At 55.4% G+C, this 27,608-nt stretch overlaps 1 protein-coding gene and 2 non-coding genes across 3 annotated transcripts in view; 1 reads left to right on the forward strand and 2 right to left on the reverse strand.

Annotated features, from left to right (window-relative positions):
* DPP9 (dipeptidyl peptidase 9) overlaps window positions 1-25,651 on the reverse strand; it is a 51,186-nt gene extending 25,535 nt beyond the window's left edge. The window contains exons 1-10 of the mRNA XM_025365985.1: window positions 25,468-25,651; window positions 24,292-24,344; window positions 21,643-21,733; window positions 16,085-16,341; window positions 6,442-6,554; window positions 4,699-4,872; window positions 4,455-4,623; window positions 3,237-3,350; window positions 2,670-2,798; window positions 528-589 (exon numbers count right to left, since the gene is read on the reverse strand). Of these exons, the coding sequence (XP_025221770.1) occupies window positions 528-589; window positions 2,670-2,798; window positions 3,237-3,350; window positions 4,455-4,623; window positions 4,699-4,872; window positions 6,442-6,554; window positions 16,085-16,341; window positions 21,643-21,698 (1,074 nt within the window). The 5' untranslated portion in view covers window positions 21,699-21,733; window positions 24,292-24,344; window positions 25,468-25,651. The remainder of the gene's footprint in view (window positions 1-527; window positions 590-2,669; window positions 2,799-3,236; window positions 3,351-4,454; window positions 4,624-4,698; window positions 4,873-6,441; window positions 6,555-16,084; window positions 16,342-21,642; window positions 21,734-24,291; window positions 24,345-25,467) is intronic.
* A 219-nt stretch (window positions 25,652-25,870) lies between these two features.
* On the forward strand, window positions 25,871-25,942 carry TRNAG-UCC. The gene has a single exon. It is a non-coding gene; the product is annotated as a tRNA-Gly (tRNA).
* Window positions 25,943-26,413: 471 nt separating this feature from the next.
* TRNAV-CAC lies at window positions 26,414-26,486 on the reverse strand. The gene has a single exon. It is a non-coding gene; the product is annotated as a tRNA-Val (tRNA).
* Between the last annotated feature and the right edge of the window lie 1,122 nt (window positions 26,487-27,608).

The following is a 27,608-nucleotide window of genomic DNA, read 5'->3' on the forward strand; positions in this document are numbered from 1 at the left end:
TTTGAGATGACCCCCAGGTGATGAGGACCCTGTGTGCTGGATCTGACGAGGTGCGGGGATGGGGACCCAGATCACTCTCCTCCCCACAGTAGCTGACGGGTCCAGTGAACTGATCCCTTAGGATCTGCCCAAAATGCTGGAGGAAACACCCCATCTGAAGCTGGGGTCCCCCAGCCATTTGCCCTGCGGAGTTCTCTGTTCTAGAAACTTGGAGACAGGGCAGCTCTAGATCCACACATCACCCCCTCCGGGGGGAGCCTGGGAGAACCTGCCACGCCTGTCCTCGAAGGACCCCTGCCCAGCACTCGTTCCTTACCACAGGGAGGCCAGCTCGCCACGCCGCATTCCCGGCCCTGGCCCAGAGACACGCAGGGAAGGCCCATGGCTAGGCGGGCCAGGCAGCAGGGCTGGGGCCTCGGGCGTGTCCCCGCAAGGGAAGTGAGTGACCTGCCCATCCGCCCAGCTGCCTACCCGGCCCTTCCCTGCGTCATCTGGAAGATTCTCTAGGATGCACCAGGCCCCCTTACCTTGCCCTGGCTGTCGGTCTGGAACTCGGCCAGTTTCAAGGCGATCTTGGGATTCTTGCTGCCTGCAAAAACCGAAGTGAGGTGAACGCCAAGCAGGTGTCATCTGTGCGTGCCGAGAGCCGGCGTGGGGGGCCTGGGCTGCAGGGTGACGTCCACAGAGAGGTGTACAATTGGTGCGGGGGAGGCAGGAGAAGTCGGGTGTCCCACGGTCTGTCTGCAGGCACACCGTCCCGCTGGTACAGGCGTGACGCCCCTCAGGCGGGGACCTTCTAAGATTTTGGGCCTGGATCGCATTCCCAACAGTGAGGTGACATTCGGCTGTCTCATTTAAGAACCCAGGCCACACCCTGTGCTGAGAGCTGGGGCTTGTGGGAGCTGCAGACACCAGGAAGATGCCATCCCTGCCTTGGGAGAGCTCCAGAGCAGACGGCGAGGCCCGAGCATCACAGTGAAACCACTGACAACGTGACGAGTGGGGTGTGTCCCATGCAAAACGAGGGAGCCGTGTGACAGCCAGACCTGCGCCCTTGGGAGGCCAATGGCAACAGAATAAGGGACCCAAGAGGCTTCTGAAGAGTGGGACTTAGTTCAGGCTCCAAAAGAGGGCGCAGGCCCTAGCAGAGCAGAGAATGCTTAATTTTTTTGGCTAGACCTACGAGAAACTCAACTCCAGCCCTCGTGGCTCTGGCCCCCAGGGCAGGTGACATCTCTGAGCCTCAGTTTTCTCATCTGTCAAACAAGGGGGAAGAGACTGACTTAGCTCATTTGCAGTGGGAGTTGGAAAGACCCCACAGGAAGCTTCCATCTAGCACGGCACAGAGCAGGCACTTGCGGGGTACGGGCAAGAACAATGATCTTATATGGTCCCACGGGGGTTGCAAACCCAAGGCCTGAATGTGGAATCTGGGCTGCATGTGTGTTCTGTTTGGCTCCAGAGATATTTTTAAATAATTGGAAAGAGGTTTAAGAATTGGGAGTGGCCGGGCATGGTGGCTCACGTCTGCAATCTCAGCACTTTGGGACACCAAGGCGAGAGGACCACTTGAGGTCAGGAGTTCGAAACCAGCCTGGGCAACAAAGCAAGACTCTGTCTCTACAAAAAATTTAAATATTGGCTGGGCATGGTGGCGCACACCTGTAGTACCAGCTACCTGGGAGGCAGAGGTGGGAGGATCACTTGAGCCCAGGAATTTGAGGCTGCAGTGAGCTGTGATTGTACCACTGTACTCCTGCCTGAGCCACAAGGTGAAACCTTGTCTCAAAAACAAACAAACATGCCGGGCGCGGTGGCTCAAGCCTGTAATCCCAGCACTTTGGGAGGCTGAGGCGGGCGGATCACGAGGTCAGGAGATCGAGACCATCCTGGCTAACCCAGTGAAACCCCGTCTCTACTAAAAAATACAAAAAAAAAACTAGCCGGGTGAGGTGGCGGGCGCCTGTAGTCCCAGCTGCTCGGGAGGCTGAGGCAGGAGAATGGCGTGAACCTGGGAGGCGGAGCTTGCAGTTGAGCTGAGATCGCGCCACTGCACTCCAGCTTGGGCGACAGAGCGAGACTCTGTCTCAAACAAAAACAAAAACAAAAACAAACAAACAAACAAACAAACACCACTACAGTGTGAGGGTCAAATCCAGCCTGCCTTCTGTTTTTGTATGCCTAAAAATCCTTCTTTCGTTCTGAGATGGTTAAGAAGATAAACAAATAAAACAAGAGGGACATTTTGGCTAATATGAAAATCATATGTATCTCAAGGTGAGTTATTTGCAATCCAAACTTCAGTCAAGTTTTCTTGGCACGCGGCCACGTCCATTCCTGCACGTGCCGCTTTTGTGCTCCAGCAGCAGGGTGGGACAGTTGCAAGAGAGCCTAGCCTGCCTTCGCCTGGCCCTAGAAGCCTGAGACACCTGTCCCCCTGCCCCTTCCAGAGACGGCTTGCTAACCTCTGAGCAATGTGATCAGGAGGCCATGGTAAGCCAGGAGAAAGGGGCGTCCCCTGCAGGGTAGAAGCCTTCCCCCTACATGGCCCCAGATGCCCAGAGCACATTTGTGCAGCTCAGAGGGCCTGGGGGACAGTGCACCTCACCAGTCATGCCCCAGGGGCCTCAGATCCCCGGCCTGGCCCCTCACATGTACCGAGCACTCACCTGTCCTGGGGTACCGATACGAGTCCGTCTTCCTTTCTTCTAGTGCAGGAGAAGGGACGTGAATGACCTCCACCTCGGACTCATCGACTTCCTCGTATAGGATTCGCAGCGTCTTGAGGCCCTCTGAACCTTGGTAGGGGTGGGCAAACTGAGGATGCCGGCGGCGGAGTCCCTGCCATCAGCCCACCCTCTTCTGCAGCACCAGGGCCTGACGCTGGGCACCATGGGCTCTGAAACCAGAACCCCGGCTCTGCCATTCGCTAGACCATATGCCAGTCCCAACTCTCTGGGCTTTGGTTTCCTCCTCTGTGCAGTGGGAAGCAGAGCAAGGCTATTCCCAGCATGAACTGCATGGGAAGTGGCCACATGGGGTGTAACAGGCTGAACTGTGTCCCCTTTTAGGGCAACAGCGACGTCTACAGTCGTTAAGGAACTCTCTAGGTGTTGGTATTGACAGACCACGGAAGTGGTTTGAAGTAAAAGGAGTAAGGGGCAGGAAGGACACAAACTGTGACTGCAGAAGGAAAAGCACGCCCTGGAGCATGTTGAAAAATGGAAGGGACCTACCTTCCCAGGAGGCTGTGGGGCACCACCAGTACCCAGTGAAGCGGTCAAACTCTTCCTGTATGACAAAGGTGGCCACGCCCGCAGACTTGGGGTCGTCCAGGACATTGGATAAACCTAGGGGGAGAGACAGAGAGCGTCAACAAGGGGTGAGCAGCCTGCTAACATTGGAGACGGCCAGGGGCTCCAGGAGAGCATGAGAGAGAGGGAGAGAGAAGGAGGGAAGGAGAAGGAGAGAGGGAAGGAGACGGATGGAGAGGGAGGGAGAGCTCAAGCCGACTGTTTTCAAGCAGGGCTGCTCCACCTCACACTGCGGACACTGGGGTCCTCTTGGTCTCTAGGGTGGGGCCGTCCAGAGCACGGCAGGGCAGGGTGCTGAGCAGTGTCCTGGCCTCCACTCACTCCATGGCAGGCCAGGAGCACCCCTGCCCAAGTGTGCCACCTCAAAACGTCTCTGGACATCGCTGAGTGCCCAGGTTTGGAAAAGTGGGACCCGGGCTCATGGGACGGAGAGGCAGCGATCAGTGACTTGAAACCAGGACAAGGAAGGATGGGGTCACTTCTGGTGAGCAGGGGAGTGGACAGAACACACAGGAAGCAGGTGAGATGTGGCCTTGACTTGATGGGGCCGGACAGGCAGAGTGGAGGGGAAGGTGTGCAGGGGCGGAAACGCCCAGGAACACCTGGCAGAGCACCGTGGCTGGGCCGACGCCTGCTGCAGAAAACCAGAGAGCGGCCAGGTGCGGTGGCTCATGCCTGTAATCCCAGGACCTTGGGAGGCCGAGGCAGGTGGATCATTTGAGGTCAGGAGCTCAAGAGCAGCCTGGCCAACATGAGGAAACCTTGTCACAATTAAAAAATACAAAAAAAAAAAAATTAGCCAGGCGTGGTGGCGGGCACCTGTAATCCCAGCTACTTGGGAGGCTGAGGCAGGAGAATCGCTTGAACCCAAGAGGCAGAGGTTGCAGCGAGCCGAGATCACACCACTGCACTCTGCCTGGGCAAGAGCGCTCCGCCTGAGACTCGCTCAAAAAAAAAAAGAAAAGAAAAGAAAAGAAAACTACAGACCTCCTGGGAGACGTGGCAGGCCACAGAAGGTCTGCACGGGAGCGTGGCTTGTGAGGGGTGCATGCAGGAAGACCCTGGCTGTGGGGGCAACAGGGCCTTCTGGAAGCTGGCCAGGTGGCTATGGTGGCCGTGCACAGGAGGGGCTGGCCCCACCTTGGTGGCAGAAGGTCAGCCGCCGCTCCTCGCCTGTCTCGATGTTGGCCACCCACAGGTCGCTGTTGTTGATGAAGGAGAAGAAGGCAGGGTCGGCAGGGCAGATTTTGGGGTCCATCCGGGGCCCTGAGCACTGGGTCTTGATTTCCAGCGGTTTCATAGGGGACACCTGAGGACAGAGACACCCAGCTCAGGGGGAGGGACCGCCACGCCGTCCCTGCACGCGGCCAGGGCCGGGGCTCACCATGAAGCCGTTCTTGCCGCCATCGCGGCAGTGGAAGAGGCTGTTGCTGGCCTGGAAGAGGAAGAGGCCGCTCTCGCTGTGGAAGTCGTAGGAGGTGATGCCGAAGACCCCCAGGCGCTTCCGCTCCCTCAGCAGCTCCTCCTCCCGAGAGTAGACCCCATGGTGGGGCGTGGCCTGGAAACATACAGGCAACGGGGGCAGCGTCAGCGGGCAAAGAGGATCCCCCACTGGCCAGGGCAGAGATCCTTGGGCTGGGGCATTCCCAAGGAATCTGACTTTGGGCCTTACCAGAGAGAACTTCCTGCACTGGGCAGAATGGGATGCCGGAGCCCCTGACCCAGTGGGTGGCCAAAGATTGCCAGCAAACCTGGCCCTGCAGGACTGGCTGAGTGTCCTAGGAGGTGGCGGGGGAGACTCTGGGGCCAGAAGCCTCCTCACTTCCTGAGCTCCCTCCCCACAGACCCTCTCCACGGCAGATGGGGCCCCTGGGATGGGCTGTCCCCTGCCTCACACCACCAGAGTGCTCTCTCTGGGTCCCTAGTGCCAATCTTACGGACTCCCCACCCTCCTACCCTGTTCACAATTCCTTCCCATCAAGAGCTTTCAATTTTGTAATCCCAGCACTTTGGGAAGCCAAGGTGGGCGGATCCAGAGGTCAGGAGTTCGAGACCAGCCTGGCCAATATAGTGAAACCCCATATTTACTAAAAATACAAAAATTAGCCGGGTGTGGGTGGCACGTGCCTGTAGTCCCAGCTACTCAGGAGGCTGAGGTAGAAGAATCGCTTGAACCTGGGAGGCAGACGCTGCAGTGAGCCAAGATTGCACCCCTGCACTACAGCCTGAGTGACAGAGTGAGACTTTGTCTCAAAAAACAAACAAACAAACAAACAAGCAGAATCTAAAGCAAAATTACCCCCTACACTCTGTGGAAAGTAGTGTAAATATGAGGACATTGGCTTGGGGACGCAGAGACAGGCCAAAGTGAGGGCCAGTGAACCAGTGGTGGAGAAAGTGGGAGTGCCAGGATCTCAGAGACACGGTTAGATATCATTATTGTTACATTGTTATGTTTATGTTGTTACTATGTTATAATGTTATATTATTTTATTGTTACATTGTTACTATTTTAGAGCCGGGGGATTCGCTATCTCCCAGGCTGGAGTGCAATGGTGAGATCATGACTCACTGTACCCTTGCACTCCCAGGTTCAAGCGATCCTCCCATCTCAGCCTACCAATTAGCTGGAACTACAAGGCGAGTGCCATCAGGCCTGGCTAATTTTATTTTTTGTAGAGACAGGGTCTTGCTGTGTTCCCCAGTCTGGTCTCAAATTCTTGGGCTTAAGCAATCCTCTTGCCTCGGCCTCCCAATCATCAAACACAAAAACACGCCAATGCAAAAGGCATTTTTCCTCCCTCAACCATCCCCAGAGAGCCAACACTGGGTGAGATTAATAATTAACCAGTCTCTCCAAAAGGGCCTCAAGCCAGGTTAATTCCCAGTCTTTGGTGATACGGTTAAAAGAAAGAGATGCTTTTGGTAAGAGTTTCTCTGTCGCTTGAGTACAGGTGGTCGTGGGGAGGAGGGAAGGCTCACCCGCCACAGTCCACAGGACGGAGGGTTTGCGGAAACCCACAGCCGGTGGGGAAGAGAGGTGACCGAAGGTGTGTATGGCCTGTGGGGCTCGCCTTTGCCCACCTCCTCGCCCACGGTAGGGCCCACGCCCAACAGCACAGCTCACCTGGAAATGATCCAGCATCTGCTTCCAGGACAGGAGCAGCAGAGCCTCTTTCCGGACCTTCTTGGGAATCTCAGAGTAGAGGAGGGAGTTCTCTCGGCTGCCATATGGCATCCCTAAGGGGAGAAAGGAAACACCCAGAACGGGTACCCTGGCTCAGGATGGGGAGATGCCCTCAGCCACGATGCTGACTCCCTGCGGCTGGGCCTAGCTGGTTCCCTCTGCTTCTAGAACATTCTGCCAGGCCGCTGGCGGGAAAGCCCTCCCAGGAAAGCTATGGATCCTGGGTTTGTGTATGTAGGCAGTAGGGTCTTCCACCTGAGATACTTCTGATGAATCTCATGGCCCAAATTACTGAAGAAACAGTACACAAGAGGCTGGGCACAGTAGCTCTCGTCTGTAATCTCAGCACTTTGGGAGGCCGAGGCGAGAGGACTGCCTGAGCCCAGGAGTTTGAGACCAGCCTGGGCAACACAGCAAGACCCCGTTTCAAAAAAAAGAATAAAATAAAATAAAATATGGCCGGGCACAGTGGCTCAAGCCTGTAATCCCAGCACTTTGGGAGGCTGAGACGGGCAGATCACGAGGTCAGGAGATCGAGATCATCCTGGCTAACCCGGTGAAACCCCGTCTCCACTAAAAAATACAAAAAACTAGCCGGGCGAGGTGGCGGGTGCCTGTAGTCCCAGCTACTCGGGAAGCTGAGGCAGGAGAATGGCGTAAACCCGGGAGGCAGAGCTTGCAGTGAGCTGAGATCCGGCCACTGCACTCCAGCCTGGGCGACAGAGCGAGACTCCGTCTCCAGAAAAAAATAAATAAATAAATAAAATAAAATAAAACAGACAGAAGAAAAAAAGAAAAAGAAATCGCACACAAGAGAACAACAAGGGCAGTCAGGAACAAACATCCAACTCTCAACAGGTTGGGTTCAGCTCTCCAAGGCCCTTCTTTATCAAGGCTTTTGCAGAGGACAAGAATTAAATTAATGTAGGATTAGAGGGAGGGCAAAACCATCAAAAAGAAATAAGGGCCAGGCGACATGGCTCACGCCTGTGATCCCAGCACTTTGGGAGGCCAAGTCAGGCAGATGACTTGAGGTCAGGAGTTCAAGACCAGCCTGGCCAACATTGTGAAACCTTGTCTCTACTAAAAACACAAAAATTAGCCAGGCATGGTGGCACATGCCTGTAGTCCCAGCTACTCAGGAGGCTGAGGCAGGAGAATTGCTTGAACCTGGGAGGCAGAAGTTGCAGTGAGCCGAGATTGCGGCACTATAGTCCAGCCTGGGTAACAGAGCAAGATTGTCACAAAAAAACGGAATGGGGAAGCATGCACCTGGTCCAGTATTTCCCAACTTCACCCCTAATCACATTTGGGCCTGGACCATCCTTTGGGGTGGGGCCGTCCTGGGCACTGCGGGGCTCTGAGCAGCATCCCCGTCCTCCACCCACTTCATGCCGGGGCACCCCACAGTCGTGACAACCACACATATCCCCAGGCATCTCCCAGTGTCCCTTGCAAGGGCAGAATCACCCCCGACCTCAAACCACTGATTTAATCAAAGCTTCTGTAGAAAATGACAGTAGTGAGAGCTGCCAAGTGAGGGTTTTGGGTGGATTACATAAGTTAAGCAACATAAAGCTCTTGGCACAATGCGCGTGACCCTCTGTGAAATCAGCGTATTTCGTCAGTAGGGCGTGGCTTTCCATGTAAGCGTGTCTCTGCGCTTGGGATAGGTCTTACTGGGGAACGCGCGATCAGGTTCTTAGTGGCAAATAAAATAACTGTATTTTCCAAATGCTCACGTCTTAGATTTGCTGGAAGACGGGACCATTGTCATTAGAAAAGGGAATGGCAGAAGCAGGATGGTAATCCCTGGGAAGCTTCGGTTTCCCCTCTCCATGCAACGCCACTGAAAACCCAGGACAGGGCTCCTCCAAGCATAAAGCTGTCCAGTGGCCCACAAACATGACATGGCTAACGACGAGTCACAGACAGCTCGGAGCCCTGGCCCCTCCTTGCTCTATTTTCAACCCTGAGTTTCTCCAGGAGGAAGCCTTGGATTGGTGCTGTCCTGTCCTCTTTTCAGGACCTCCTCATACTTGTCTTTTGTTGTTGTCGTTGTTGTTGTTTTTGAGACAGATTCTTGCTCTGTTGCCCAGGCTGGAGTGCAGTGGCACGATCTTGGCTCACTGCAGCCTCCATCTCCCAGGTTCAAGCGATTCTCCTGCCTCAGCCTCCTGAGTAGCTGGGATTACAGGCATCCGCCACCATGCTGGCTTTTTGTTTTTTTGGTTTTTTTTTTTCGAGTCTTGCTCTGTCACTCAGGCTGGAGTGCAGCGGCACGATTTGGGCTCACTGCAACCTCTGCCTCCTGGGTTCACGCCATTCTCCTGCCTCAGCCTCCCGAGTAGCCGGGACTACAGGCGCCCACTGCCACGCCCAGGTAATTTTTTGTATTTTTTTTTTTAAGAGATGGGGTTTCACTGTGTTAGCCAGGATGGTCTCGATCTCCTGACCTCGTGATCTGCCCGCCTCGGCCTCCCAAAGTGCTGGGATTACAGGCTTGAGCCACCGCGCCCAGCCTATTTTTTGTATTTTTAGTAGAGATGGGGTTTTACCATGTTGGCCAGGCTGGTCTACACTCCTGACCTCAGGTGATCCGCCCACCTCGGCTTCCCAAAGTGCTGGGATTACAGGCATGAGCCACCACACCCGGCCCTCGCTTGCTAAGAGAACAGGAAAGCCACAAGCTCACCGCCTCCAGGATTAGTGCTTAATAAATAATATCTGTGCCATTTTTATTTCTCGTTATAGGCAGCCGCAGGGTCCTCCAGTTTCCCCCTGCTTTCTTTCTGTGTCCTGACTGAAAAATCACAGAGTGTCCTGACCTCTGTGGCCCAGCCAGTTGCAGGTTTTTCCCTGCAGGCTTGAACCAGAGCCTAGAACATTCCCAGGCACCGATAAATACCGAAAGCCAGCCCCGGCCCTAAGCCAAAATCCTTAAACCCTCACATAAACTCTATACCCTGAGCCCCTTGCCGAGGACACACCTGGCTATAGAATGTGCTTTTCTCTGATGCCCACTGCAAGGACACCGAAGCCCACCCTGCACCGAAGGCCCCTAGGAAATGCTCTGGACTCATCCCCCTGGTATTTAGGGTTCCTTTCTTTGGAATCCCAACCAGCCCCATCTGGGGACGGCTCAGGGCACTTCCTTGTGGGAACTCCTCTGCCGCTGCCTTTGGGGTAACTGTAGCTGCGGGTTCAGTGGGATGAAATAGAACCTTCTCACTATTCACAACAGCAAAGACACGGAATCAGACTAAATCCATCAACGGTAGACTGGATAAAGAAAACGTAGTACATATGGCCGGGCGTGGTGGCTCACGCCTGTAATCCCAGCACTTTGGGAGGCCAAGGCGGGCGGATCGCGAAATCAGGAGATTAAGACCATCCTGGCTAACACGGTGAAACCCCGTCTCTACTAAAAATACAAAAAAATTAGCCGGGCGTGGTGGCGGGCGCCTGTAGTCCCAGCTACTCCGGAGGCTCAGGCAGGAGAATGGTGTGAACCCGGGAGGCGGAGCTTGTAGTGAGCCAAGATCACGCCACTGCACTCCAGCCTGGGCGACAGAGTGAGACTCCATCTCAAAAAAAAGAAAGAAAATGTAGTACCTATATACCAGGGAGTATTATGCAGCCATAAAAAAGAATGAGCTCATGTCCTTTGCAGGGACATAGATGGAGCAGGAGACCATTATCCTTAGAAAACTAATGGAGGAACAGAAAACCAATGCAGGAACAGAAAACCAAATACCACACGTTCTCACTTTAAAAGTGGGAGTTAAATGATGAGAACACACAGACACATGGAGCAGAACAGATACTGGGGCCTACTGGAGGGTGGAGGGTGGAGGGGAAGAAGCAGACAAAAGAACTATTGGGTACTAGGCTTAGTACCTGGGTGATGAAATAATCTGTACAATAAACCACTGTGACACAAGTTTACCTGTGTAACAAACCTGCACATGTACCCTTGAACCTAAAAGTTTGCTTTTTGGGACAGAGTCTTGCACTGTTGCCCAGGCTGGAGTGCAATGGCACGATCTCGGCTCACTACAATCTCCACCTTCTGGGTTCATGCGATTCTCCTGCCTCAGCCTCCCAAGTACCTGGGATCACAGGCACACACCACCATACCTGGCTAATTTTTCGTATTTTTAGTAGAGACAGGGTTTCACTGTTAGCCAGACTGGTCTTGAAATCCTGACCTCGTGATCCACCTGCCTCGGCCTCCCAAAGTGCTGGGATTACAGGCGTGAGCCACCGTGCCCGGCCAATTTTTATTTTTATTAGTTTTTTTGAGATGGAGTCTCGCTGGAGTGCAGTGGCACGATCCCGGCTCACTGCAAGCTTTGCCTCCCGGGTTCACGCCCTTCTCCTGCCTCAGCCTCCCGAGTAGCTGGGACTACAAGCGCCTGTCACCATGCCCAGGTGATGTTTTGTATTTTTTAGTAGAGACGGGGTTTCACCATGTTAGCCAGGATGGGTTTTTTTTTTTTTTTTTTGAGACAGAGTCTCGCTCTGTCGCCCAGGCTGGGGTGCAGTGGCCAGATCTCAGCTCACTGCAAGCTCCACCTCCCGGGTTCACGCCATTCTCCTGCCTCAGCCTCCCGAGTAGCTGGGACTACAGGCGCCCGCCACCTCGCCCGGCTAAGTTTTTGTATTTTTAGTAGAGACGGGGTTTCACTCTGTTAGCCAGGATGGTCTCGATCTCCTGACCTCGTGATCCGCCCGTCTCGGCCTCCCAAAGTGCTGGGATTGCAGGCTTCAGCCACCGCGCCCGGCCTGTTTTTTTTTAAAGAAAGAAACAGCAACTTCTAGTTGTGGCAAGGAACACAGGTTTCCCACACATGATGAAGCGTGCTTGTGAAGTACAGTAGTGACGGAAGGATACACTTAAAGAAAAAGATTAGATTAACAGGGTTCCTTTTAAAGTGTATTTATGAAAAATGCAAAGTTCAGTGAGATGTGTGTGGGATGGAGAAAAATCGTGCAGAGAGTCAGGGGTGAGCAAAAGAACCCAAGTGCAGGAAACACGACTCAATCTCTCAGAGCCCTTGACGCTGCCGGGACCCCGACCGTCCGGCCGCCCGTGGGGATGAGAGTTGAGTGATGTGTGATTTCGTTCGTGTGAAATGTCCAGAATAGGCCAATCCACAGAGACAGGAAGAGGGTTCATGGTTGCCCAGGGCTGGGGAATGATGGCTGATGGGGACGGGGTTGCTTTTTGGGGTGAGGGAATGTTCTGGAAGTAGACAATGGTGATGGCTGCACAACTCTGTGAATGCACAACTAAAAGCCACTGAGTTTCACACCTTCAAAAATGAAACCATGTGAATTACATCTAAATTTTTAAAAAGCACCCTGGGCCAAAAGGAGGGGTGGGAGGGATGGGAGGGCCTGGGCAACTGGTCCACAGGGACTCTGCGGGAGAGCGAGAGCTTTCCAAACAGGAAGTCAAACCCACAGACTTGCCAAGGACACCAGGGCCACCTCCCTCCAGGCTGATTAATCAATGATCACCAAATGGCCCCTGCCAGCACATTCCTCGGGTGAGCTGCTGCTGGCCGCACCATGATGGTGACAACCGGCCTTTTGAGGCAAGGGCTGGAGGTGACTGCCAAGAGCTGTGGATTTCTGATGCCCCATCCCTCCTCGGACCTCCCTCACCAGCTCTGCCCCTGCAAACACGCCTGCTGCCAACCTGTCACCCACCCACGCCCCGGTGACCCAGGCCTGCGCAAACAAACACCGTTTCCCGTCACTGCACGCTGTGGCCTCATGTGGCTGGCCTGGTGGGGGATTGTGATCCACACAGGGCTGGGCTCTCCCCTGGGTCTCGGCCTGGGACGCCGGGAGACAGGAATTCTTGCTTTCCCTTCCGAGGGAGTTCCAGAGCTGTCTGGAACCCTGTGGCCTCCTCCAGCCACAGAAGTCACTGTTTGCAGTGGGGAGAGGCCGGTCCGCATGGGGCAGGAGCGCGGTTGGGAGCGTTTCCCAATGCTGCAGTCTGAGGCCTGGAACCTGAGCCAGCCCCAGCCCATCTTCCCAGCAGCAGGAACTGCATGTTCCCCCGCTGCTCCTGCTAGCCTGACACTGGGGGCTTCATCGTGTGGATCTGAAAGAGGCCTTCCGGAGGGGCCCAGTGATTAGCTCCTCACGCCCCACAGCAAACCTGGTGCCTGCTGAGGACACAGGTCCCCAGAGGGAGCAGAGGGGACAGGTCCCATGCTTTGAGCAGCAGGCCGGGCCTGGCCTTGGAGTCTGGATGCTGGGCTAGTGCTAAGAAGTGTTATTATTACTCAGAGGCTGTGGGGAGGCCTGCCCCGAGAACCTGGATGTGACGTGAGCTCAGTGCTGCCCCTGACAGTGTTAAGTGACAGACTGGAGTAGGTGAAGGGTGAATGTCACCCAGAAAGGGGCAGTCTGGTTTCTGAGCTGCTCTAGGTACGTTCTGGGGTTTCTGCCAAGTTCATGCCCACTGGGGTGGGCCCTCAGTACCTCCAGGGTATTGTGAGGACCTGCCCATCCGAGCCCCAGACGCACACAAGCCACAGGCGACCTGACGACCTCATCTATGCGGAGTCAATATGATTCTTTGTCCTGGAAATTTGGAGAAAGTTCCTCCGTTTCTGCTGGTGGCTAGAACCTGAGGCGTGGAATCCCAGGGGCTGTGGAGGGTTGTAGAAGACAGGTGGGCAGCCAGGTTGGGTGGACCCATGGAGACGCACACACGGGAGGATGCCTGGCTTCTGGAAGGCTCCGGTTCTCAGGTGCTGCTTCCTGAGGTCCAACAAACTTTCTGCTCTTGGATTCCATGGGATGCCCCTCCACCTTTACTCCAGGGGTACTTCATGGCTCAGACGAGCTTGGAGAGTTTCTGTACCTTTTAGCAGCTCGGCGGAGATTTGAATGACGGCCCTGACAGAGAGGTGTCCGCACCCTGGGGCTTGGGTGTGGAGGCTATGTTACACAGAGAGACAAGCCTGTGCAGCTGGGATTAAGTGAAGGCTCTTGAGCTGAGGAGATGATCCTGGATTACCCAAGTGAGCCAGATGGCATCATGAGTCCTTATCAGAGGGAGGCAGGCCAGGCACGGTGGCTCACTCCTGTAATCTCAGCACTTTGGGAGGCTGAGGTAGGCGGATCACCTGAGGTCGGGAGTTTGAGACCAGCCTGGCCAACATGGAGAAACCCCGCTTCTACTAAAAATACAAAAATTAGCTAGGTATGGTGGCAGACACCTGTAATCCCAGCTACTTGGGAGGCTGAGGCAGGAGAATCACTTGAACCCAGGAGAGGTGGAAATTGCAGTGAGCTGAGATCGCACCATTGCACTCCAGCCTGGGTGACAGAGCGAGACTCCATCTCAAAAAAAAAAAAAAAAAAAAAAAGGCACAGGGGAATTTCAGACAGAAGAGGAGAAGGAGAAGGACACTGTGTGACCATCAAGGCAAGAGGTTCCAATGTTGTGGCCACAAGCCAAGAGATGCCGGCTGCAACCAGAAGCTGGAAGAGGCCAGGACTGGTACGTTGATCTTGAATTTCTGCCCTCTAGAACTGTGAGAGAATCACTTTCACAATGGCAGCCACAGAAAAGTCCTCCAAAACCCTGACCAGGACAGCAAACCCAACGGGAGCAAGTGGCCGGGGATGCCACGGGATAAAAAAGGGGCAACGGCCCATGGCAGCCTTGGTCTGGACACTGGCCGTCGTAACAGCCAACCTCTCTCAGGTTATTGAGACTCAAGCCATTTCAGTCCAATTTCTCCCAGACTGGAGTTGACCAGCATTCTTAAAGGCCCAGACGGCCTGGGTACAGAGGCTCACGCCTGAAACCCTAGCATTTTGGGAGGCTGAGGCAAAAGGATTGCTTGAGCCTAGGGGTTTGAGACCAGCCTGGGGCAACATGGCAAAACCTCATCTCTACAAAAAACTGTCTGGGCATGGTGGCACATGCCTTTAGTCCCAGCTACCTGGAGGGCTGAGGTTGGGAGGATCATCTGAGCCAGGGAGTGCCAAGCTGCAGTGAGCTGTGATTACACCACTGCACTCCAGCCTAGGCAATGGAGTGAGACCTCATCTCTAAAAAAAATAAAAAATAAAAGACAGTAAATGTTTTTGGCCACGTGGGCCATATGATCTCTGTACAGTGACTCTCCCGCGGTAGCTTGAGAACGGCCAAAGTTGTCAGGAAACTAATGGGGACCAGGAAAACCTGACTTCTGAAGAAGGCTGTCGCCTGCCGACCCATTCGGGATGATTCTCCCTTTTAAATTCTGTTTGCCAAACTGCCATCTGATGCCCACACCGGCCTGTCTGTGGAGAGGGACTGCGCTGACGGGGGAAAAGAGGACAGCCACCTGGTGTCCACCTCGGTCACTGTCGTTAGCACGTGGTCAGCCACAGGCAGAGGATGACAGCCGTTCACTGGTTCCAATGCTGGCTGGGGCCGCAGCACATGCGAGCCTGGGCTCAGAGGCTGAGGGCCCCACCCTGAGTCCCGTGGATGAGCGCAGCAGCCTGGATAAGGATCCCAGCGCCACCCCACCCCCAAGGAACACTTGGCGATGTCTGAGGACATGGCTGCTCCTGGCATGGAGTGGGTGGAGGTCAGGAACACTGCTCAGGACCCTGCAGTGGTCGGACGGCCCCACCCCAGAGAATGATCTGGCTCCAGTGTCCGTGGTGCCAAGCGGGAGAGACGCTGCCTGTGGTGCCCAGCCATGTGTCACGCTGCTTTCAAAGACACAGGCCTGGCTGATCTCTCCAAGGTGTCCTTCCTCCCAGCTTTTAAGGCCTCTGGGAGCTGTGGGTACCATCCGGATATCCGCTGCCTAACTCATGGGAGCCAGGCCCGCCATGGCTGCAGAGGCTGCTGGAGAACATGCAGCCTAACCCGCGCCCTGAAGGCATTTGTGGTGCAGAGGAGCCCAGTCCCATGAGGCACTGCAGACGCTGCAGAAGGAGCTGCATGCAGGCACACGCCCAGAGGAGGAAGTATTGATCCAGGGCCTGCAGCAGGGGCTGCAAGCGTGTGGCAAGTTGCCCCTGTGCTGTCACCGGCGGCAGACCAGCTTCCGCCATCCAGGAGGCTTTCCTGGAGCCTCAGGATCCTTCCTGATGCGCCTCCGTGGTGAGCTGCCACTGGAGTTACTCCCAGCTCCCTCTAGGAATGGTTCAGTCCAGTCCTGTTTGTCACGAGCCCCACCCAGCCCGGACCAGGTGGCTGGGAAGTGACTCAGGGGGTGGACCCAGCTGACTAGCACTGGAAACAATCTCCGGGCTCGGAGCCACAGGGCCAGCTTAAGCCACGGCATCCTGGCCACACAGAGGAGCGGGGCTGCCCTGTGCATGGCTCCCTGCACGGCTGATCCGCCGGGGACCTCCCCACCCACCCTGGGCAGCCCTTCCCTGTAGTCAGAGCCGTCTGTGGCTGAGCCTTGAAGAACAGCACGCCCAGGGCCCGGCCATCCGAGCACATCTTCTGACTCCTGCGGACCTCTGGGAACAGAGAGGACCAGGGCACCGCGGTCCCAGATGCTGTCCCCACCCAGGCGGCCTGCAGGGCCCGGCTTACCCAGGTAGTAGAGGCGGTGGGAGTGGGGCCCAGACTCATCCGTCTTCTGCACAAACTGGAAGTCGTGGGGCGCCTTGTTAACAATGAGGCCCGAGTACTTGCGGCTGCCGTGGATGATGCTCCGGAGCCCGTCCCAAGAGTGCTTCTGCACCTGGAAGCGGGCGGCCGGGTCATCCGTGGCGGCTGCGTCGCCTCGGTCGGCTGTTGGGGTCCCGGTGGTGGCCATCCTCTCAGCCCCCTCGGAATTCAGCGAGAAGCTGTGCGGAGGAAGCAAAGACCATGAGAAAGGAGAACTGCTTTACCTACGAGCTGCTCCAACACTGCCCCTTGCGAGGCACTCAGGCTCTTCCGGACGAGCCCACCCCTGCCACTTCCCACTCCCTAAACCCTTCTTGGGTTGGTCCACCTCCACCTCTCTCCATGTCACCAAAGCTGCTAAGATTCAAGCCACCATCACCTCTCCAATGAATGATTTTTAAAAACTTTCTTCTTTTTGGAGATGGGGGTCTCAACTATGTTCCCCAGGCTGGTCTCAAACTCCTGGCCACAAGCAATCCTCCTGCATCAGCCTCCCAAGTGGCTGGGATGACAGGGGTGAGCCACCATGCTGGGCTTTGGCTGAATGACTGAAACCACCTCCCACCAGGATATTCCACATTCACTGCCAAGACCCCATCGCTTAAAACCCTTCCTGGTTTTCCACAGTCCCCGGGGTCACAAGCAGTCCTCGCCACACCTCAAGGCTCTCGCTGACCCCTGCCACGGCCTTGAATCTCATCCTCCTTATTCCCGTGCCCCAGCCAAACCAGCCTTCACTCAGCTCCTCAAACAGGCCGAGTTCCTTTCCACCACAGGGCCCCTGCACATGCTAGCCCTCCTGCTCGGAGTGCATTTTTCCTCACTTTACTTAACTTCACATATATATATATATATATATATATATATATATATATGCTTTTTTTTTTTTTTTTTTTTTTTGAGACAGAGTCTTACTCTGTTGCCCAGGCTGGAGTGCAGTGGCATGATCTCGGATCACTGCAGCCTCTGCCTCTCAGGTTCAAGTGATTCTCCTGCCTCAGCCTCCCAAGTAGCTGAGATTATAGGCGCCTGCCGCCACGCCCAGCTGATTTTTTTGTATTTTTAGTAGAGACGGGGTTTCACTATGTTGGTCAGGCTGCTCTCGAACTCCTGACCTCAAGTGATCCACCTCCCTCAGCTTCCCAAAGTGTTGGGATTACAGGCGTGAGCCACTGCGCCCGGCCTGCTTGACCAACTTCTAATCAGATCTCAGCTTAAGTACTTGGCAGGCCCTCAGAAACCTCCCACAACCATCCAGGCCGAAGCTGGTCCTTCTGCTCACCTTTCACACGCCACCTGGCTGCCCCCCTCCATCCACCGTCATCACAGCGGTTATTTGTGGGACCCCTGTCTCCCCCACATCTGTCCCATTCACAGCTGTGCTCCCAGAACCTTAGCTGGTGGCTGGCACACGGCAGGCATCCTGCGGAGCACTGTGGAATGACTATCTCTCACCGCGCCCGCGGGGAGACACGCTGGGTCTCGGGAGAGGCCCGGGCGTGAAGGAATGAAAAGCCATCCTGGTCACCTGTGCTGTTGGCTTGCTGTCCAGCCAGGAAGACGTTTGGCCTTCACTGGAATTTCCAGAGCCTCGGGATGGGGGAGGTGCAGGTGAGAGGGTGAATGGCACACACTTCCCCAAAGAACATCCCACTCGTTCCTCCCACTCAGGACACTCTGGATCTGCAAAGCAGCCACCACGAGCAGCCGCTGCAGTGTCACAGCTCCCGCCACCCCACTCCCGCCCTCACCTGACTGGACTGGCCAGGCAAATATTTGTTTTACAGAAGTCTAAACATGGCCGCAGTGACCCAGTTCTGCAAGAGCCAGTGGTCTGGAAGGGGTGGCACCGGGGCCGGTCTCACTTCCCTCTGTGGGCTCCGAGTGACTGCCGATCTCGCCAGAAGCCCTGTCCTCTGGGACCAACAGCTTGGCTTGGGGAAGTCGCTGCTTGCTCGGAGGAAGTGGGAAAACCCGAGGGAGTGGACAGCAGGGACCGGGTGTGAGAGAAGTAAAGGGCAGAGACGAGCGGGCTGCCTTGACTCTGCAGCGTGCCAGTTCCGGAAAGACTCTGCCTCTTGCCAAGGGGAGCCCCCACAGGCTGACCAATGCAAGAGAAAGAGCCCCAGCCCGCTCTGAGAGGGAAGGGGAGAAAGAGCGGCAAGGACATCAACGAGCGCCTTTGGAAGATCAGGACCTGCAATTGTCACCTCACTTGGGCTTGTGACAGCCCATTCTACAGGTGGGGAAACTGAGGCTGGGAGGGCATTGGAGCTTGCTCTCAATCAGAGCCGAGTGAATGAGCAAAGGGGGTTCGAAGGAGGCAGCCCAGCCCCCAGCCTCCCACTGAGATGCTGTGTGACAAGCCCAGCAATTGCAGCAGGAAAAGCCACAGTGCAGCCCCGAGAGCTTCCCGTGCCACACTGCGAGACACCCGTGTCCTGAGGGAAGGTCCTGGAAGCCAAGGAGAGTAGAAGCCACCTCAGCACGGGACATATGAAAGGCTCAAGGGGCAGGGGGCCCCTTGGGAAGGGGGCTTCTGGGTATCACGGCTCTGGGCTGATTTCTGGAGGCTCCTCTCCAACTCGACCCCAAAGAAATGACAGGGGAAAACGCTTCCCTCGTTTCCTCCTACTCCATCCAGGCTGAGCCAGCGTGTCCTGCCCTCCAGCCAGGAGGAGCACAGTTTGTTAGTTCAGCTCCTGCTGAGATGGAACTAAAGACACGAACCAAAGGATATCAGCACTTACAGGGCTCTCAGGTCACCAGGATGTCCTTGCCCACTGCAGAGCTGCAGTTCCCCTCTAGGGCAGCGGGGAGCCATGAGCGGTGTTAGGCAGGGGCTGGGACCAGGACCGCCTGAGCACTCAAGAACCCACACCGTCCGGAGCACTGCTGGCAACAAGCCCAGAAAACTGAGCCCGGGGAGCTCCTCTGAGTGGCCTAAGCACCCCTCTAAGCTGTGCTGCCCCAATTCAAGCCTGGCTCACGGCAGCAAAGAAAAGATATGACCTTCAGAGCTCCCAAAGGGGCCACCCGTGCGCGGATAGCCTGTCTGGAAGCACCTACAGAACCGCGTGCCTTATTTCCACTGCAAAGAACAATAAAGATGATCTTGCCTCTGATCACCACAGATAGCCCAAGAAGCAAAAATTCGATCCCGGAGATGAGAAACGAAATGAGACATCGTGAGAAGCTTCCAGGAATCTTCTGGATGTGGCTAGACTCTTTAGCTTGAGCTTCCAGACAGGCCGAGGCTTGGTGCTGGAGCCTGGCCCTCTGCTCACCTCTCTTCTACCCGGAGGCACAGCCCGGACTGCAGAGAGGCTGGCGAAAGAGCGAGGGAGCGAGCGCGGGCGAGCCTGTGACTGGCTTTCTCCACCTAGCACCACCCTGTGCTGCGGTTCAGGGGAGTCAAGAGTTTACACAGCTGCAGAGATGAAAGCGGATTCCAGGCCACTAACTCAAGTCTACCTACTCCTTCCTTCAGCCAATCAGCTGGGTGCCTCTGCTCTAGACCTTCTGGCACGGTCTCTGTCAAGGCTGGGTGGCAGATCTGTGATCTCCTTTTTAAATTTTTCATTTTTTTTTTAAGAGACGGGGTCTTACTATGTTGCTCAGGCTGGTCTCAAACTCCTGGGCTCCAGCGATCCTGCCACCTCAGTCTAGCAAATAGCTGGGATGAGAGGGGTGCAAGCCACCGTGCCCAGCTCCAAAGCTCTGTGATCTCTGTGTCTGAGATGGTGCTTTGGTGGCGAGCAGGGGCGCGGGAGTAGTCAGAGATGGGGGAAGTATTCGGACGCCCAGAAGGAACCGTAGATTCAGTACTGACTGCGGTTCTGAGTTCGGGCCGACCACAAGGTGATAAGGCAGACAGAAAGGCGGGAGCCCCTGGCTGGCGTGGGGCAAGGGGCGTATGGGGGTGGTGAGGACAGGGTCCTACCCATGCACTAGATGGGAAAATGCCTCAAGGTGGACTTTAGGCAGCTGGCCTAGGCCAGGCAAGTGCTCCTGCAAGTGGGGGCTGCTGGGGAAACAGCATGTCATCCTCTGTTCTACCAAACTGCCCCCAGCACCGCCTGGGCCTTTAGCTTTGATGAGCAACCTTTAGAGTCACCCAGCAGCCTGTGCCCAGGTGGGACATTAGTGTGTGCAGATAAGGGAAGGGACACAGATCCCCTTCAGTAACTGACCCCTAAGGCATGTGCCCACCAGACACTAGAACCGCCGGGTTTTAGAGCCCACGGCTGGGCCAATCATAGCCCTTCACACCGTCCCTGTCTTCCCCGGTCCATTCTTCAATTCCCTTCCTGACTGAGCATGCTCCATTAAAGCAAACAAGCCTAAGAGTATTAGAAAATCGAGGCCAGGTGCGGTGGCTCACGCCTGAAATCCCAGCACCTTGGGAGGCCGAGGCGGGTGGATCACGAGGTCAGGTGATCAAGACCATCCTGGCTAATGTGGTGAAACCCCATCTCTATTAAAAATACAGAAATTAGGCCGGGCGCAGTGGCTCAAGCCTGTAATCCCAGCACTTTGGGAGGCCGAGACGGGCGGATCACGAGGTCAGGAGATCGAGGCCATCCTGGCTAACACGGTGAAACCCCGTCTCTACTAAAAAATACAAAAAACTTGCCGGGCGAGGTGACAGGCGCCTGTAATCCCAGTTACTCGGGAGGCTGAGGCGGGAGAATGGCGTAAACCCAGGAGGCGGAGCTTGCAGTGAGCTGAGATCCGGCCACTGCACTCCAGCCTGGGCGGCAGAGCGAGACTCCGTCTCAAAAAAAAAAAAAAAAAAAAAAAATACAGAAATTAGCCAGGTGTAGTGGCACACGCCTGTAGTTCCAGCTACTTGGGAGGCTGAGGCAGGAGAATCGCTTGAACCCGGGAGGTGGAGGTTGCAGTGCGCCAAGATCGCGCCACTGCACTCCAGCCTGGGTGACAGAATGAGACTCCGTCTCAAATAAATAAATAAATAAATAAATAAATAAATAAATAAACAAACATGGGCTCAGTCAGGTTGAATGGCCTGTCCAACGTCACCCAGCGAGGAAGGGGAGTGGAACCCATCTCTTGGAGCCCCAAACCCACATCCTTACAGTGAGATCAGTGGTTCTCGCTCAGGAGTGAGTCTGCCCCCAGCAAAACTTGGCGATGTCTGGAGACATCTGTGGTGGTCTCAACTGAGGGGAGTCCTGGCATGAAGTGGGTGGAGGCCAGCGACGCTGCTCAGCACCCTGAAGTGCCCGGGACGGCCCCACCCCAGAGAACATTCCAGCCCCAATGTCCACAGTGCTGAGGGGGAGATCCCACACTAGGCCATGCTGCCTCCTCGCTCGAAATACCCAGAACAGCCTTGGGGACCTGCTGGGGAATCCAGGGGAGAGGGAAAGAAGGGGCCTTCCAGATCTCAGACTGTTGGGGAATTCCGGAAGCTGGGCCACATCTCCACTGATCAGGGCCTCCAAAGCCAGCCTCACCTTCTCCAACTTCCGGTGTTCTCCTTGTCCAGGCGCAGTTTCTTAACCTTCCGCATTAACCGCTCGGCTGACCTCAGGAGGGCAGGGGTGCCTGCGGGCAAGCACGAGAGACCAAAGGGCTGCAACCCCGGCAGGTGGGGAGTGGGCGCTCCTGCCCCCTTCGCCCCCTCCCCATTTCCCCAGGCAGTCCTCCAAGCCTCCACGAGCACCCCGAGGCCAAGGGCATTCTGAAGAGACGATGCTTCAGGCCCTGCCCTGAAATGCGGGCGGTGCTGGGCATTTGCCAGAGACCGGCATCTTTCTCAACAGGAGGTTCCTTTCAAGGTGTGAAGTCCCTGGGAGTTTCAAGTGACTCCAGGGACACCACACCAGGGCACTTGCTGGAAACAGAAGAATCCCAAATTCCTCACTGTGGCCGCTCCCTGATGGCCCTGGTGACCTTGCCTACTCGCTTCGTCCTTGACCGTGACCTTTGGCCGTACTTGCCTCCTTCCTGTCCCTCAACACATCCGCTTGCTCCTAGCACACGGCTTCTGCACGACGCGCCCCTTGGCCTGAGATGCCAGTTCCCTGCTTTTGATATGACTTGCTCCTTCTTGCCCTGCAGCTCCTGATACCACCTCTTCAGAGGTCATTCCTGAGCTCCCCATCTGAAGATGCTACCTGACTGCCCCCATCACTACACCCGGATGCTGACACGATGGCCTGGACCATCATTCCAGTGGTCCCCTTCCCCAGGGAGAGTGGCTCTCACCTGGGGGCGATTCGGCCCTCCAAGGGACACTGGATGATGTCTGGAGACATGTGCGGCTGTCACAACTTGGGGGTGCCCCTGGCATGGAGTGGGTGGAGCCCAGAGACGCTGCTTAGCACCCCACAGAGCCCAGGATGACCCACTCCAGAGAAGGATCCCACCTCAAATGTCAGCAATACCAAACCGGAGACCCCTGCATCCATTACTTGGGGAGAAATTTGAGTTCAATGCCTACGTTCATATTAATACTGGAATAAACTTTCCAGGGAACAAGCATTCTAAACGAGGGGGACCCCCCAGCTCCTGGGATTCACCTTCTGTCTTCTTCCCCACTCAGGGTGAGGATTTCAATGTCTGCAGCCTCCTGGGACCTTCGTAGGGCAGAGGATCATGGGACACAGTCTCTTGAGGATTCATGGAATCCCCTAACCCAGGGAGTCTCACCTGGGGATAACTGGCCCCCCCAGGGGATATTTTTGGTAATGACGACTGGGACGGTGCGGGAAGGCATGTGGCTGGTGGAGGCCAGCGATGCTGCTCAACCCCTACAGTGCACAGGACAGCCCCCCTCCCACTCCTCTGCCAGGAAGGACCCAACCCTAAATATCAGTGGCAAGGCTGAGAAACCCTTCTGTGGGTAAGGGGGCACTCCTCACGGGAATGTCAGTTCCACAGGGCAGGTCACATCTATCCTGGTCCCAACAGATCGCCTGAGCCCAGACTATGCCTGGTCCTCAACAAACATTTCAGGTTGAATGAACGAGCTACTGTCCTTTCTTGGATGCTGTCTAAAGTCAAAGGGGCCCCTTGTTTGGCTGGTGCCCAACTACCTTCTCAGACAAGCCAGGTCCCATGATGGGCATTTGCCCAAAGGCATAAAGAAGAGAGGGCCAGCTGGGTACAGTGGCTCACGCCTGGAATCCCAGCACTTTGGGGGGCTGAGGTGGGCAGATCACCTGAGGTCAGGAGTTCTAGGCCAGCCTGGCCAACATAGTGAAACCCCATCTCTACTAAAAATACAAAAATTATCCGGGTGTGGTGGTGCAAGCCTGTAATCCCAGCTACTCAGGAGGCTGACACAGAAGAATTGCTTGAACTCAGAAGGTGGAAGTTGCAGTGAGCTGAGATTGCGCCACCGCACTCAAACCTGGGCGACACAGCGAGGTTCTGTCTCAAAAACAAAAGAAGAGAGGGAAGCACATGGGGACAGGACTGAGATCATAAGGGAAGAGGTTAAGCATAAAGTCACCATGAAAAATCACTGGCTGCAATCTCAGTCCAGTGGTGAAAAGTGTGGGCTCTGGTCTCAGAGAGAAGGGTTCAAATCCTCACTCTGCCACTTCTGGGGAAGTCCCTGAACCTCTCTGAGCTTCCACTTCCCCAGCAAGAACATGATACGACAGTATCTACGCCTGGGGCCCCAGAAGGAATTAAATGAGACTGCACACACACAGCTTTAAAACAGTGTCTGATGTAGCACAAACTAAATGACAGCTAGCGCTGTCAACTAAACAAGCTACTCAAAACCACAGGAAGCGGCAAGACTCAAACTAAAGTCCTTTCAGAGGCAGAATCCACACCATTTACTGACCAGGTCAGGCAGTATAGGGGGATACTGGCACCCCTCCACCAAATCCTGTCGAAATCAGCACTCTCCCCTTCCTCTCCTCAAAGCCTTCAGAAAGCTCCTTCCAGGGGCAGCTAGAGGGGGACAGGGGTGGAAAAAAAAGCCTCCAGCAGGCACACAAAAAGCTGCAGCCACTGCCCTGCAGAGGACAACCACCCAGGGCCATAAAAATCCATTTCCTGACAATCTCTATGTTCTAGAGCAGGCATAGGAATCCCACCAGCCCACACCCCAGCCTTCCTGGCTGCCAAACCCCAGCACAACTGACCTTCTAAAGGGTCCAGAGAGCCTCCATTCCAGCTGCAGGTGTGGGACACAGACCTTTATAGGAGAAACGTGTCATGAAGGTGGCAGGTTAATGGAAGCACCGGTTAGCCATTCAGCCTCCCCCACTCCGGAGCTGCAGACTGCCAGGCCCGATTCTACCTGGCTAGATTCTAGCTCTGCCTCCAAGCTCTGCAGCACCGTCTGCATGCCCTGGACAGAATCTGGGAGAAGAGCCATCCCACGGGCCCCGATTCCCCCGGGACCCAGCAGAGGAATGCAGGGATTGGTGCCTACAGTCCACACCTCCTGGGCTTTAGTCCCAGCTCCTCGAAAGCAGGTTGGTTCTTGCCGGGGAGGCAAGTGACTTCCTCCTGGGGCCCCTGGGGAAGACCAGGGGGTGGAGGCCAAGGGAATAGACCGCTTTTGATGGCTCAGAGGCGGTGTGGACAGGGAAGTGTCAGGGCTGGCCTAAGGCTGTGTGGGAAGGAGGTGGGCGGCTGGACAGGCCTGAGAAGGGAGGCTGACGGAAGGGGAATGGACCCTGTGGGCTGGACCCTTGGAAGACAGCTATGCTAACCACTACACCACCAACGCCTCGGCAGGAAAAAGAGTCTCTGGATGTCCTTAATAAAGGGATCAAGTAGGGTTGAGGATCAGGACTGGGTCGGGGGAGACCAAGCCTTGGGGAGAAGGTTGGGGGAAGGGGTAAAGGGGTGAGGACAGGATGCAGGTCGAGGGAGGTGGCCTCTGTGCACATACAGCATTTGCATGGGGAGAGGGAGGAGATCGGGACCTCCAGAGCCTGCACGGAAGGGGAGAGGGTGTCAAGGTCTGCAGCAGCGAGGTCGTTCTTGGGTGCGGCCACCTCCGGAAGGGGTCAGAGCCTGGAGGCCTGGGCAGCAACGGGATGGGTGGGGAAGCCCGACCGGGAAAGGGAGAAACTGGGAGGTGGCCTGGCCAGTGCAGGAATCGGGGAGGGAAAGAAGGTGGAAGGGGGCCTGGGGCGGAGGGGAAACGAGGCAGGGGGCTGGAGGGACCCGCAGACGGGTGCATGGAGGCCTCGGGGTGCGGGGAGGCCAGGCGATGGCGAGGGCAGGGTCAGGGCCGAGGCGGGACCGGTCAGTGGTGGGTTCAGGGTCGCGGCCGGGACGGGACGAGGCGCGCGGGCGCTACTCACCGGGACGTGGGGCGGCGGCCGGGCTGGGCAGGTCGTCCCGGGGCCAGCGGCGCCTCACGGTCGCGGCTCCATGCCCGGGACTGCGGCCCCGGAAGTGGCGGGCGCGGGGGACGACAGCGGCGGCGGACACAGGGGACCCGCCGGCTCAGGCACCTTTGACCCGGAAGTTGAGCGGCCCAGGCGGCGGCCTGGGATTGGACACCACCAGGCACGTACCAAGGCGTCCGCGGCGCTTAGGGGGGAACCCCGCGGCGCGGCGCCGGCGGCCTAAAGTGCGGAACGCCCCATGAACGACATCTTCCGGTGGGGTAAGGAGAGACACCCCCGTGTGACTTGGTATCATTCAGTCAAGCCCATGATACCCTACTATTAAGGATATCCGGAGATGGCGTTTGTTACCGTGGCGTTGGTGGTATAGTGGTTAGCATAGCTGCCTTCCAAGCAGTTGACCCGGGTTCGATTCCCGGCCAACGCAAAGGAGGATGTTTTGCCACTTTGAGTTTACTTGTTTTTGAGACGGAGTCTTGCACTGTCGCCCAGACTGGAGTGCAGTTTCGCGATCTCCGCTCACTGCAACCTTTACCTCCCAGGTTCAAGCGATTTTTCCTTCCGCAGCCTCCCAAGTAGCTGGGATTACAAACGTGCGTCACCACGCCCAGCTAATTTTTGTATTTTTAGTAGAGATGATGTGGGGGGAGGGGCGGGTCACCATTTTGGCCAGGCTGGTCTCGAACTCTTGACCTCAGGTGGTCCGCCCTCTTCGGCCTCCCAAAGTGCTGGAATTACAGGCGTGAGCCATCGCGCACGGAAAATTTTTTTAAATCCCATAAAACTTTCTAAAAGGCAGGAGGAAGTCGGAAGACAAATAATAGGACCACAATCCAGAACTTATGTTTCGGTGAATTGCAAATAATATTACTTCTCCGGTTAGGGAAAAGAGCAGAGCTGTTTCCGCCCGGGATCGAACCGGGGACCTTTCGCGTGTGAGGCGAACGTGATAACCGCTACACTACGGAAACCGGTAAAGGTCATTCTTCTTTGAACTCTCATATAGAGATGATGGTGCAGAGCTAGTTACACTGTAGCACTCCAAAGAAATACTGGCTGTGGTCAGCTAAGGCAATATCCGCTCTTCCTGAATACCTGTTATTCCACTTGATACAGTAGAGACCCAAAGAAGGAAAATACGGAAGACAAAAAGAAATCCAATAAACACCCTTTCCAACACACACACACACACACACACACACACACACACACACACACATTTATTACTTTATCATAAATCCACCTTGCATTAAAACAGTGAAAGTCCACAAAACCATCCGGGGTCAAATGAACCTTTTCTTGGTTCATCTCATAGCTAAAATCTATACTTGACATCACATTAGTTTCTGCAGATAGTCACCATTTTGCTTTAGATCAAACTACTTTTTTGTTTTGCTTTGTTTTTTAAGAGAGAGTCTCATTCTGTCGCCCAGACTGGAGTGCAGTGGTACGATCATCCCTCCCTGCAGCCTCCACCTCCTGGGCTCAAGCGATCCTCCCACCTCGGCCTCCTGGGTAGCTTGGACCACCTTGGACCACAGGTGTGGACCACCACGCCTGGGTAAATTTTTTAAAATGCGTTTGGTAGAGACGGTGCCTTCTAGCTGGGACTACAGGCGTGTGCAATCACGCCCAGCTAACTTTCGTATTTTTTTTTATGGACACTAGAGGGCTTACACTATGTGGCCCACCCAGGCTGGTCTCCAACTCCTGACCTCAACGTGATTCGCCCGCCTGCAGCCTCCCAAAGTGCTGGGATTACAGGCATGAGCTACCGCGCCCGACCCCAGCTACACTGTAAAAGAGCTTTCTGAAAACGAAAAACTGTGCGTATATGTGTTTATATGCTAAATGCAGGAAATTTAGGAGGAAAAACAAAAAACAAGCCAGACACAGAAGATCATTTAAATGTAATTAAAACGGGTTTTCATCTATTCACCCAGAGCGCGTTACACGTTAAGGCAATCTGGTTTCTCTTTCTTGCCTTTCTCTTTTTTCTTTTTCTTTTTCTTTTTTTTTCTGAGACGGAGTGTGGCTCTGTCGCCCAGGCTGGAGTGCAGTGGTGCGATCTCGGCTCACTGCAAGCTCCATCT

This window comes from Theropithecus gelada, chromosome 19 (assembly GCF_003255815.1).
Source record: "Theropithecus gelada isolate Dixy chromosome 19, Tgel_1.0, whole genome shotgun sequence".
NCBI classification, from domain to species: domain Eukaryota; kingdom Metazoa; phylum Chordata; class Mammalia; order Primates; family Cercopithecidae; genus Theropithecus; species Theropithecus gelada.